The 13833-nt window shown below is 45.6% G+C and overlaps 2 protein-coding genes across 2 annotated transcripts; both read right to left on the bottom strand.

Moving 5' to 3' along the window:
• Nucleotides 1-1076: 1076 nt before the first annotated feature.
• On the bottom strand, nt 1077-4862 carry LOC138189545 (uncharacterized). The gene has a single exon (XM_069131555.1). The coding sequence runs from the start codon at nt 4860-4862 to the stop codon at nt 1077-1079; it is 3786 nt and encodes a 1261-aa protein (XP_068987656.1).
• A 6102-nt stretch (nt 4863-10964) lies between these two features.
• Nucleotides 10965-11771, bottom strand: LOC138189544 (uncharacterized). The gene has a single exon (XM_069131554.1). It carries the CDS (start codon nt 11769-11771, stop codon nt 10965-10967), a length of 807 nt encoding a protein of 268 aa, XP_068987655.1.
• Between the last annotated feature and the right edge of the window lie 2062 nt (nt 11772-13833).

Below are 13833 nucleotides of genomic sequence, written 5' to 3'. Positions count from 1 at the left end.
CTATTAATTTATATCATCTAAGCCATTAAATTATAACATTTAAGCTATTAATTTACAACATCTAAGCCACTAATTTACAATATTTGTAAATTCGGCCAATCGCGGGGAGACGCAATCGCGAGGAGAGACGTCAACGGGAGTCGTAAATTCCCGTTACGATTATATTAATCGACACCACGAGTTGATCGATCCCCTGATTTCCGTTGAGATAATAGGGGTGATTAAGTTTATATAACACTGTGATTCACAGAATTATAAAATATATATTTCCAACACTTAAACTACACTGTTGAATAGATACAAATCGTCAATAACAACTTATCGCACGAATATGAGATAGACACGAGTAATAGTGCAAGGTCCACTACACTGTTGAATAGATACAAATCGTCAATAACGACTTATCGCACGAATATGAGATAGACACGAATAATAGTGCAAGGTCCGTACAATCGAATTTCGTATGTTAGTGGACGGGAGAGTTAGATGCTACACGTCGACGTTGATTTTCTACTACTAATTGTCGCCCTTAGGCTAGCGCGGAAGAAAGCTCGGTGTGGGTGTGCCCTTTGCATGAAGAACGCGGATTCGTTATTCACGCTGTTCATTAGGAAAAGTGAGGGCAACGATCCGCGATGTCGATTGGCTGTGACCCATGCTGAAACCTGAAGGAGTGAGTCGGAGTCCTCCTACCGACGTGGTTCATACATGACCTTGCACATGGGAAAACTCAGCCTGTTCTGTTAGACAGATGTTTGTTTTTTCCTAATGGGCGCGTACCCGCTTTCTCCGTATTTTTGATTGCGCCTAATAAACCCAAGGACCTCTCTAAAAACCAGATGTGCGTCGCAAATATTTCTAGCCTTAAGAAAACTTTTAAGACGACGGATGGAATGCAGATACATATGTACAGAATGCAAGAGAAAGTTATGGTCGGTCCTCAGGTTTATTGAGGGTCGAAATGACGTTACGCAGGCCGTCGGCTGGCCGGTCGCGAGAGATGCAGCGCAGATGTTTTAGGCGACGTAACATCCTCCCCCCGTTGAGAGGGCACCGATCAAATTCTGCTTGTGGAGTCAGGTGCGTCGTTTGTCCATTGCCTTCGCTCCGGGTTGATGTTCGGATTCATCTGTTTCTGGTTGAATGGGTAAGGGGACCAATCTTTTGACACCACGGTCCAGGATACTCGTTGCCGTCTGCACGGTAGCGTTCCGTATGATTCCGTTGGCTCCTGGATGGACTTTGATTACGCGGCCCAAAGGCCACTGCATGGATGGGACGTTATCCTCCCTGAGGATTACGACGGTGCCTTCACGGATGTCGTGTTTTCCCTTGTCCCATTTGTTGCGGCGGGTCAGCTCGTTGAGGTACTCTCGATTCCACCTGCTCCAGAAGTACTGCTTGATCTGGTGGATGCGCTGCCAACTAGATAGCCGGCCTGATGGAACTGTCCTGAAATCACGCTCCCGTAAACTCGTTAATGTATCGCCGATTAGAAAGTGACCGGGAGTGAGGACAGGGGGATCTTTCGGATCGGACGAGATGGGAGTCAGTGGTCGTGAATTGAGAATTGCTTCAATCTCAATCACAAGGGTGTTAAGGTGTTCAAAGCTCAAGAGCTCCGTGCCGACGACGCGGATGAGGTGACGTTTGAACGATTTTACGGCGGCTTCCCATAAACCGCCAAAATGTGGTGAGTTTGGGGGGTTGAAACGCCATTGTATCTGTCGGTCGGCGAGAAAATTCTGCACCTTTTCCTTGTGGTCGTCGGACTGTAATAGGATTCGGAGTTCTTGTAATTCCCGATTAGCTCCGACGAAATTGGTGCCATTGTCGGTGAGGATGGTTGCGCAGTATCCTCTTCGGGAGATGAATCGGCGTAGAGCGGCTAGGAATGCGTCGGTAGTTAGATCGCTGACTAACTCGATGTGGACGGCTTTTGTTGCTAGACATACGAATATGGCAACGTATACCTTGACTTTACTGCGGTTGCGATTCCTTCTCTCTTTGATATAGAGCGGACCGCAGTAGTCGATTCCGACGTTCGTAAACGGGCGCGATTCGGTAATACGTGCCTCTGGTAAATCTCCCATCAAGTACTCTACTGGTGGAGGATTAGCTCTGCAGCAACGGACGCACCTTTTGATAGTGCGCCACACTTGGCTACGGCCGTCGATCGGCCAATAGCGTAGTCTCACGGCGTATAGTGTAGCTTGTGTCCCTGTGTGGTGGTTGTTTCGATGTTCTTCGTTTATAATGATCTCGGTAATTGTCGCTTTCGGCAAAATAATTGGATGCTTTTGCCGGAATGGGATAGCAGAGTTGGTCAGTCGTCCTCCGACGCGTAGTATTCCCTCTTCGTCGAGGAATGGATTTAGTGACTGTAGTTTTCCTCCCACATCCTTGCTTCGATCTTTCTGCAGTGTCCGAATCTCCGCCGCGAAGTGTCGGGATTGGATTATCTTGATCAATTTATTATGTGCGGTGGTTAATTCGTCCGTTGTTAGATGGGAGGATCGATTCTGCTTATATCTCCATCGAAGACACCAAGAGACGACTCTTATTAGTCTTGTCCAGGATGAATATCTATGGAGAAGTGTGTTGTCGATGGTACTAGTTATTAAACATATCGTCTTCTTTTGTTCTGGGAGTTCTCCCAGTGTCGTGGGTATCCAGATCGGCCAGTTTTCCTCTTGTTGTTTGAGCCATTCGGGTCCGTTTGTCCAGATGGTCGGGCGCAGGAATTCCTTGGGAGTCTGCCCGCGGGAGATGAGATCTGCTGGATTGTCGTTGGTGGGCACATGACGCCAATCGTCGATGTTTGTTTTCGTCTGGATCTCGGCTACGCGGTTCGCCACGAAGGTTTTCAACATGTGTGGCGAGGACTTGATCCACTGAAGCACTATAGTAGAATCCGTCCAATACACAGTGCGAGAAACCTTTATATTGAGGGACTTCTTTATCAAGGACATAAGTGAGGCGAGGAGTAATGCTCCGCTTAACTCGAGTCGTGGGATTGTCAACGATTTTAGTGGCGCGACCTTAGATCGAGCAGTGAGTATCTGAGTTTGTGTGTGTCCCTCCGGATTGGTGCTGCGTAGATAGACACATGCTCCGTATGCCCTTTCACTGGCGTCGCAGAAACCGTGCAGCTCTATATGATTAGCTGCCTTGATTATGGTTTTACGAGGGAACCGAATATCATTAAGCAAGGGTAGTTGGATATGATATCGATCCCATTCAGTATGCAACTCTGTTGGTAGGGATTCGTCCCAATCAATTTTTAATGCCCAGACGCGTTGAAGCAATATTTTTGCTTTGACAATCACTGGCGCGAGCAAACCAAGTGGATCATAGATTCGGGCTATCACCGAACTCATTGATCGTTTAGTGACTCGAGTGATGGTCGCTGTGGGTTCAACTGAGTAAAGGATTGCGTCTTCCTGAGAATCCCAATAAATGCCTAAGGTTTTCAACGTCTGTGACTCGCCCAATTGTAGCCTTCTATTGGTATCTCTTTCTGTTAGTCCTCGCAATATGTCCTTGTCATTGGATGCCCATTCCCGGATGTGTAAGCCGGCCGATCTGAGAAGGTCTGTGAGTTCGTGTCTTGCCGATAGTAATTCTTCTTTTGTGTCGGCTCCAGTGAGGGCATCGTCGACATAAAAATCGCGCTGCACAACCGCTGCTGCTCGCGGGAATCGATGTCCTTCGTCTTCTGCTAATTGTTTGAAGCATCGGAGGGCCAAGTATGGGGCAGCTGATAGTCCGAACGTCACGGTGTTAAGTTGATATGTATCGACCTCCCCGTTGGAATTACGCCATAGAATGAGTTGATATTTACGATCTTCTGGGCGTACGAGGATTTGTCGATACATCTTCTCAATGTCACCCGTTAGAACATATTGATGCGACCGGAATCTCAATAGAATTTCAATTAGATCTTCCTGTAATTTTGGTCCTGTATGTAGCATGTCGTTGAGGGATACTCCGGTAGTGCTGATTGCTGATCCGTCGAAAACAACTCGGAGTTTCGTAGTATCACTCGATTCCTTTATCACGCCGTGATGAGGCAAATAATAACCGTTGGTTGTGGGAAGGTCAGGGGTGATCTTCGTCATATGACCCAAGTCTAGATACTCTTGAATCACCGCACTATACGCGGCTTCGAATTGCTTGTCGCGTTGGAATCGGCGATGGAGCGAGGCGAGTCTACTCATGGCAACGGACCTTGACGTCCCCAGCGTGGGAAGCTTCTCGTTGAATGGCAGGGCGACGACGTATCGCCCTTCCTTGTTGCGTTGGACATGGTTGCGGAAATGCTCCTCACATTGTAATTCCGCCTCTGAGAAATGCGTGGTAGGTGGTCCCTCGTCGATTTCCCAAAAACGTGCGAGATCCGCTTGTAGGTCGGTGGTGGTGACGTGAAAGGAATGGATCCCCGCGCGAGCTGGCGGGCTCCCCCCGATAACCCAACCGAATCGAGTCTTTTGCAAACACAGCTCCGTATCGGTGGATTGGGATAGTTTGATCTGTCCGACACAAAAGGATGCTAAGGTTGGTCCCGAACTCAATAATATGTCGATCGGGCCTGGTCGATGAAATGCCGGGTCGGCTAATTTTATATTTTTGGGTAGCTGGATGACGGACCTATCGATTGGTTGATCTGGAACGACTGTCGATATTATTGGGATTACTAAGAACGTTACTATGCGTTTATATTTGCCATCCATAGAAACAATGGTGGCCGTGATCTGGCTCTTGGCAATTGTCGTCAAGTCATCGAGGGTGCCGATTGGGACTGAACATCTCCTTCGTTTCATACCGAGGGATTTTGCGAATTTCTCACTCATGAAATTCATACTAGATCCGGTATCTAGCAATGCTCTGGCTCGGATTGGTGAGGCCCTTTTGTCTAGCACATCGATCTGTGTTGTGACCAGTAGATCGTGATGTAGTATGCCGTTTGGAGATGTATTTTCCCATTCGGTCCACCCTTTTGTAGTTTCTTGAGCTAGACAGTTTAGCTCTGGTTGGGACTTGGATAAGGTGTGTATGGCGGTGCCCTTGGTCCGTGGGGAACTTGACTCAGGAACTTTCGTGTCTTTAGGAGCCGAGTATGTATGCTTCCGTGATGATTCGGTTGTCCGTCTCGACTTATGATACGAACGTGACGTCGATGATTCCGGTGGGGATTGTCTCTTAGATCGTTTATGCGATGAACGACTGCCCGGCGACCGACCGCTCGATGAACGACTGCGCGACGACCGACCGCTCGACGACCGACCGCTCGATGACCGACCGCTCGATGACCGACCGCTAGACGACCGACTGCTGGACGACCGATTGCTGGACGACTGACTACTCGACGAACGTGGAATGATCTGCGTTTGCTCCCGGTGTAGGTAGGTGTTGTGTCGTTGCCCGCAGATATGACACGAACCCGCTGTGCACTGTGTCAGCGAATGTCCGCTGCCTAGGCAGTTTATACATAACGCTGCCCCTTTTACGATTTGAAAGCGTTCTACCGCCGATTTGGTTTTGAAGACCTTACAATGTCTGAGTACGTGGGGTCCGCTGCAGGTCGGGCACACTAATGTCTTGCTGGTTGTGGCAAAGGTTCGGCCACGCGGTACGTTTTGTCGATGACGATGTTTTTTGTGGGTTGCTCCTTTAGTTTCCTTTGATTTAGAAAGGAGTTGATTACCGTTTGCCCGTGTTTTCAGAAATTCTATCAGATGTTGATAGGAAGGCACGTCTTGGTTTGGCAACGTGCGTTGCCATTTATGTAGTATCGTGAGTGAGAGGCCTGGGAGTTGGCGGGTGAACCGCGTGAAATGTCGCGAGAGCCGAGGCGTTTGTTTTCCATCGCGTAGTTTTGGAAAGAGTAGGCCTACGTGATCTTGCCCACGAGCGGTTGCCAAGGGACGGGAAAAAGGGGGAATCAACAAACAGAGTTTGCGAGTGGCGTTACCGAGAGAGTGTTGATGGCATTTTGTAAAAAGTCGAGTCGTTATCTAATTATTTAATTGTGCTGTTTTCTGTATGTTTGGTGTGAATAGTTCAGGTTGAACTACAATCGTCTTTTCTGTCAAATCAACATCTGTATCATCCATTCCTTGTAAATATATTATATCACGATATTACATTTTTTGGGGGCTCGTCCGGGATTGGACAAGACAGAAAACGAAACGGTTTAACAGAGCTATTCGCGCTAGTTGTGAGTTTACCGGTACGCGGTGCGGTAAAAGACGATATCGTTGACCATTTAAGTTGGTGTAGTGTGAAAAAATGGCTAACGTCGGGGACGAACGATTGTCGGGTGAAGAAGGTTCGACGCTGGAGGAGCTGAGAAGTAAGCTCGCGCGAATGAACCTCCCTATATCGGGCGCGAGGTCAGTGCTGATTGCGAGGCTGAATCGGGCGTGTAGGGCTGGACAATCGTATCCTAAGGGAGCGACGGGCGGTGAAGAGCCAACCGGTCAACGAGATTTAGAAAATGTACAGAGAGCTGAGCGTGATTGTAACGAAGACGAAAATGTTGAGAAAATGAATACGAAGGAGTTGAAAGAGCGCCTTGCTAGTTTGGGTTTAAAAACGACGGGAAGAAAAGCAGAATTACGCGCACGACTACAAGCGGCCATGGACGGTAACGATGTTTCGTCGGAAGAAGAAAGCGACGACGAAAGTGAGGACGAAGATGACAAAAAATACGCAAGAAGACACAAGAGAGGTACGCGAAGGGTGTATCAGGACCGTGATGAATATTGTCGAAGGGCATGTGTTGGTTCGACACTGAGTTTCAGAGACGTCGAAGATGCATTAGAGTCGTTTAGTGGCAACAAAGGTGAAAATGTTGAACGATGGTTCGAGTCGTTCGAGGAAGTCGCTGATACGTGCATGTGGTCGGATGGACAGAAGACAGTCTACGCGAGGAAGCTGCTGAAGGGATCAGCGAAAATATTCGCGAGCTTCGAGTGTCACGCCAGGACTTGGCATGAGTTGAAGAGGGGGCTAGTGAAAGAATTTTCGAGGAAAGTTAACAGTAGGCAGGTACATCAGAAACTTGAAGAAACAAAAAAGGAGAGTGATGAAGCATGTTTGGCTTACATGTACCGCATGCTCGAAATAGCCAGCCATGTGGACATAGAGGAGGAAGCAAAGGTGGAATACATAGTGGATGGAATAATAGACGACGAGAGAAATAAGGCTATATTATACGGCGCTACGTCAATCAAAGAATTGAGGAAGAGGTTAGTGATGTACGAAGAGCAGAAGAGTCGCAGAGTAAAGTCGATCGTGAAGCCGGCTAAAACCGAGAAGAAAGGGAAGCTCAGTCAATCTGCAGATGTAATGAAGAAAAGAAGATGCTTCATTTGTGGTAGTGAGGATCATCTAAGTGTTAAGTGTCCGGAGAGAGGAAAAGGTGTTAGGTGTTTCGAGTGCGGCGGATTTGGACATGTTGCAGCGAGGTGTACGGCGCGACCGAAAGAGACCTGCGTAGTGTCAAGATCCGAGAAGAGGAAGTATATGAAGGAAGTGATGATAGATGATTGTAGGTTTGTGGCATTAGTGGATACGGGTAGTGATCTCACATTCATTCGATCAGACGAGTATGCGAGGTTAGGGTCACCACCGCTAGGTAAATGTAAACTTAAGTTCGACGGTCTTAGTTCCGCTGGCAATGAGACCTGGGGTGAATTCACCAAGGTAATGTTGGTTGATGGGTATAAACTGCCAATCACTTTACACGTTGTTTCGAACAAAATATTGTCGAAGCACGGCATGTTGTTGGGCACTGATTTTCTGGATCAGGTAGAATTACGGGTTAAGCGAGGCGAAGTGACTTTCTTGCGGCTTGACGAACAGACTAACAAAGACGTGCCGGATATATTTAGAATCAACGCGATAGAACAGACTGATGAAATAGACCTAACACACGTGCAGGAACCGCATTATCGGGAAGCAATTCGCGATATCATTAAGGGGTATAAGCCGGAGAAAAAGCGGGACGTTGGGATAACGGCAAAAATCGTGTTAAAGAGTGACAAACCTGTGGTTCGAAGGCCGCGAAGATTGGCACCTTCGGAGAAAAAAGAGGTGGACGAGTTGATGGAATTATGGGTAAGTGAAGGCATAATAAAACCGTCAAACTCAGAATATGCAAGTCCCATAGTTGTAGTTAGGAAGAAAGATGGCTCTATCAGAGTCTGCGTTGATTTTCGCGAGCTCAATGAACTTATTGAGTGTCCACATTTCCCATTGCCTCTAATTGATGATATTCTAGATGCATTGCAGGGCACTCAGTTCTTTACAACGCTAGATTTAAAGAATGGGTTCTTTCACGTGTGCTTAGATAAAGACAGCCGAAAATATACATCTTTTGTTACGCCATCGGGGCAATATGAATTTTTGAAGTTGCCGTTTGGTTTAAAGATTTCACCCATTGTGTTTCAGAAGTATATCTCGATGATTTTTAAGGAACTAGCAGGTAAGGGTATTGTTATCGTGTATATGGATGACATTATTATTCTTGCAAAGAATTTAGAGGAGGCATGGGAACGTTTGCAAATGGTCATAGAGTTAGCTGAGCAGTATGGGCTAATTATAAACTGGGGAAAGTGTCGTTTTCTGCAGCAGGAAATTGAATATTTGGGGTACATAGTTTCAAAAGATACCATAAGGCCGTCTACACATAAAACTAGGGCAGTAGTGAACTTTCCCAAGCCAACATCTGTCAAAAAGGTTCAGAGTTTCTTGGGACTTACGGGGTACTTTCGAAAATTTATTAGGGGATACGCAAAGATTGCTAAGCCTTTGACGGATTTGTTGAAAAAGGAGGTAAAATTTCAGTTCGGCGATCGAGAAGTAGAGGCCTTTGAAATCTTGAAAACAACGCTTGTCAACGAACCAGTGTTAAAGTTGTATAGAATGGGCGCGGAGACTGAGTTGCATACAGACGCATCCGCAGAGGGTTACGGAGCAATTTTAATGCAACTAGATCTGGACGATGGAAAATTTCATCCGGTCTACTTTGCCAGCGGAAAAACAACTCCCGCCGAAGCAAAGTACACCAGTTACGAACTGGAAGTACTAGCAATTGTAAAAGCGTTGAACAAGTTTAGAATATATCTTTTAGGTATGCCGTTTACTATCGTCACGGATTGCCAAGCGTTTGCTATGACAATGAAAAAGAAAGATTTGTGTGTGCGTGTAGCCAGATGGGCCTTGTTACTAGACGAGTTTAAGTATCAGGTGTGTCATAGGCCAGGTAAAAGCATGCAGCATGTGGATGCTCTGAGTAGAAACCCCCTGCCGAGCACTATGTATGTAACAGAAAGTGAAGACGGGCTGATTGCACGGTTGAGAAGTGCACAAAACAAGGACGTTGAAGTTCGTAGGATTTTAGACGCCGCAACGTGCAATCAGGTCGATGGGTATGTAATAAGGAACAATATTTTGTATAAAGAGTGTAAGGATGATGTGTTAATAGTAGTACCGAAGGCTATGCAAATTCAGGTAGTCAGGCAGGCGCACGAGCGTGGGCATTTTGGGGTCACCAAAACAGAAGCTATAGTCAAGAAGGACTTTTGGTTTAAGGGGCTGCGTGAAAAGGTCGAGTATGTGGTATCTAATTGTCTCGATTGTATCCTAGCTGAACGAAAGTCGGGCAAGCAAGAGGGATATCTAAATCCGTTAGACAAAGGTGACACGCCGTTAGACACTTACCATATTGACCATGTGGGCCCTATGACAACTACAAAGAAAAGATACGCATACATCTTTGTAGTAGTGGATGCGTTCACGAAGTTTACGTGGCTTTATCCTACTAGATCTACTGATACCGCGGATGTTATCGATCGACTGAAGAAGCAAGCGGCTATTTTTGGGAACCCACGACGAATTATCTCTGATCGGGGAACAGCGTTCACATCCAACGCGTTCCAAGAGTATTGCGAAGAAGAAAATATAAAGCATTTATTAGTCACGACGGGGGTGCCGAGGGGGAACGGGCAGGTAGAGAGGGTAAACAGGACACTCATACCTTTACTAACTAAACTGACTGCTCCCAAACCCGATGATTGGTATAAACATGTCGACCAAGTACAGAAATACCTGAATTCTACATTAAACAGAAGCACGGGAAAAACTCCTTTCCAGCTACTTGTCGGGGTCAAGATGCAAACTAAAGAAGATCCACAGATCCGAAAATTGGTTGAAGAAGAATGGGTGGTGGAATTCGAAGAGCAACGTCGTGAACTGCGTGAGGACGCGAAAAAGAAAATTGCTGCTACTCAAGAGGAAAATCGGAGGCACTACAACAAAAGAAGAAAAGGTGCGAAACAGTACCTAAGTGGAGAGTTGGTGGCCATAAAGAGAACGCAGTTTGGCCCAGGATTAAAACTGGGAGGAAAATTTTTGGGTCCGTACCGGATAGTGCGAGCAATGCGGAATGATCGCTACATTGTGGAAAAGGTAGGAGAGCATGAGGGGCCAAGACGGTCATCAACTACTGCTGATTTTATGAAACCTTGGGTCATAAACGCCGAAAGTGACGCATCAGATGACAGCGAGATAGAAGGCAACATCTGAGGGCAGATGTTATTGCAGGATGGCCGAGTGTAGTATCGTGAGTGAGAGGCCTGGGAGTTGGCGGGTGAACCGCGTGAAATGTCGCGAGAGCCGAGGCGTTTGTTTTCCATCGCGTAGTTTTGGAAAGAGTAGGCCTACGTGATCTTGCCCACGAGCGGTTGCCAAGGGACGGGAAAAAGGGGGAATCAACAAACAGAGTTTGCGAGTGGCGTTACCGAGAGAGTGTTGATGGCATTTTGTAAAAAGTCGAGTCGTTATCTAATTATTTAATTGTGCTGTTTTCTGTATGTTTGGTGTGAATAGTTCAGGTTGAACTACAATCGTCTTTTCTGTCAAATCAACATCTGTATCATCCATTCCTTGTAAATATATTATATCACGATATTACATTTACGCATGCTGGACGAAGGTAATTTCGATGCAAGCAACTCGATAATCACTATATCTGATGTTACAGGCTGCCCTAATTTTTCGAGCGCTTTCAAATTTACGCTGACGGTTTCCAGCAAATCTTCAATGGCTTCTGGAGTTTCCCTTTTTATTTCGGGATAACTGCGCAGTAATTCCCAATGACGCATGCAGATTCGGAGGGCACAATTAAATTTCTCCTTCAGTGTGTTGAGCGCGATGGGATAGTTGGCCTCTGTGATTTCTAAGGATTGTATGCTCCGTGCGGCCCGTCCAGTTATAGAGGAGCGTAGATGCTGAAACCTTTGGACGTTAGTTAAGTTCTCATTGCGATCCACTGTGGATAAGAACGTGTCGTAGAAATAGGTCCAATTCTCGAGGGCACCGTTGAATTGAGGTAAACGGACCTCTGGCAAAGTGATTGGTGTCGTCTCCGGTTTCACGCATGGATCGCGGGTCTTTGTTGGCGAAGGGGTTACTGATGGTAGTCGGTCGAAGAGGTCCATGATCTGTACGTCAATCCTATGACGCTCTCGCATTAAAGAATCTGCACGAGCTATTTCCCCCTCATCTAACACTTCTAATTCCTCTTGCACCGCGCAGATTTTTCGCCAATTTTCGTCGAACGAATTACGGCAAGCTGTTAGATAGTTTCTGTCTACCCGTTCAGACTCTTCATATTCCTCGAGTTGACGCTTCGTGGTTGCAAATCGGCTGACTAAGGCGCTTCGTCTACGCCGTAACGTGCTGATCGGTTCAGCTTGAGCCATATTTGAATTTAATAATCGGAATGGGCTTACCTTAATCAAATGGACGTTGATCTAGGAATCGGTAGCTACTCGTTACAGTGCGGTGTGGGCTCGCGTATGTGCTGAGCGATGAAGGAGTTCCTTTCCGAGGGCAGCTCCTTTGGTTAGTTGCTTAAGTCGTTGGAATGTGGATTTCACGCGACACTGTATAGTCACTGGTCAATGCACTTTTTAATGGCGCAAAATCCGGCTCGAAGGACCATGTAAATTCGGCCAATCGCGGGGAGACGCAATCGCGAGGAGAGACGTCAACGGGAGTCGTAAATTCCCGTTACGATTATATTAATCGACACCACGAGTTGATCGATCCCCTGATTTCCGTTGAGATAATAGGGGTGATTAAGTTTATATAACACTGTGATTCACAGAATTATAAAATATATATTTCCAACACTTAAACTACACTGTTGAATAGATACAAATCGTCAATAACAACTTATCGCACGAATATGAGATAGACACGAGTAATAGTGCAAGGTCCACTAGACTGTTGAATAGATACAAATCGTCAATAACGACTTATCGCACGAATATGAGATAGACACGAATAATAGTGCAAGGTCCGTACAATCGAATTTCGTATGTTAGTGGACGGGAGAGTTAGATGCTACACGTCGACGTTGATTTTCTACTACTAATTGTCGCCCTTAGGCTAGCGCGGAAGAAAGCTCGGTGTGGGTGTGCCCTTTGCATGAAGAACGCGGATTCGTTATTCACGCTGTTCATTAGGAAAAGTGAGGGCAACGATCCGCGATGTCGATTGGCTGTGACCCATGCTGAAACCTGAAGGAGTGAGTCGGAGTCCTCCTACCGACGTGGTTCATACATGACCTTGCACATGGGAAAACTCAGCCTGTTCTGTTAGACAGATGTTTGTTTTTTCCTAATGGGCGCGTACCCGCTTTCTCCGTATTTTTGATTGCGCCTAATAAACCCAAGGACCTCTTTAAAAACCAGATGTGCGTCGCAAATATTTCTAGCCTTAAGAAAACTTTTAAGACGACGGATGGAATGCAGATACATATGTACAGAATGCAAGAGAAAGTTATGGTCGGTCCTCAGGTTTATTGAGGGTCGAAATGACGTTACGCAGGCCGTCGGCTGGCCGGTCGCGAGAGATGCAGCGCAGATGTTTTGGGCGACGTAACAATATTTAAACTATTAATTTATATCATCTAAGCCATTAATTTATAATATTTAAGCCATTAATATAAAACAATTCCTCCATTAATTCTTAACAACTATACCAATAATTTATAACCATATTCTCCCATTAATTCAAAGTAATTGTGCTCTTAATTTATAACAGTTGTACCATTAATCGGAAGCAACTCTACATTCATTGATTTAAATCAGTAGCATCAATGTGAGTGAATTAATGATTTATATTGTATTATTTTATTAACGAAATCTTTCAGGTCCCTGGATTGCTATTTTATTTCTATATAGCATTATTTTTTAATTTTAAATACAGTACTTAATTTCTCATTTCACTATTTTGTATAAAAGCAGTGGTAACGCAGAGTGTAATTTTAAGATGTAATTTTCCATGTCTGCTAAAAACCAAGGAAACAACACCATATTCATGGAATCAAGGAAGCAAGTGTAGTTTAACCGAAGGCAACGACATCTTATCTGTAGCTGCACATGAGTCATAGGACATTTCAAATAGTGTTGTTGTTTTGCCTCGGAGTACCAAAACCGTTAGATTACAAGTAATTCAAAAACAAATAAACTCCGGACAAAACAATGTCGCTTTATTATAAAATAATTTTACATCTCTGCTTCCAATGCGTAAAAACTCATATGTAAATGGGACCCGAGCGTAGTTACCTCCTCGTGGTGGGTCCCGGTAATTGGTATCGTTTTCCAAATAATAATACACCAAGTACTATTTCGAATATTAGTATTATTATTCGAAAACGATATCAAGCTAAAAACTACTTGAATATAGTCTGGTCTTGATCACCCAAAATAGTTTTGGTGATCTAAACTGGACTAATACCCCCCCGCGGGGGCAACG

Source organism: Bombus flavifrons, unplaced genomic scaffold (genome assembly GCF_040668555.2).
Source record: "Bombus flavifrons isolate JBK064 unplaced genomic scaffold, iyBomFlav1_principal scaffold0174, whole genome shotgun sequence".
NCBI lineage: Eukaryota > Metazoa > Arthropoda > Insecta > Hymenoptera > Apidae > Bombus > Bombus flavifrons.
The sequence above is the reverse complement of the archived record's forward strand: the minus strand, read 5'-3'. Positions and strand labels throughout refer to the sequence as shown.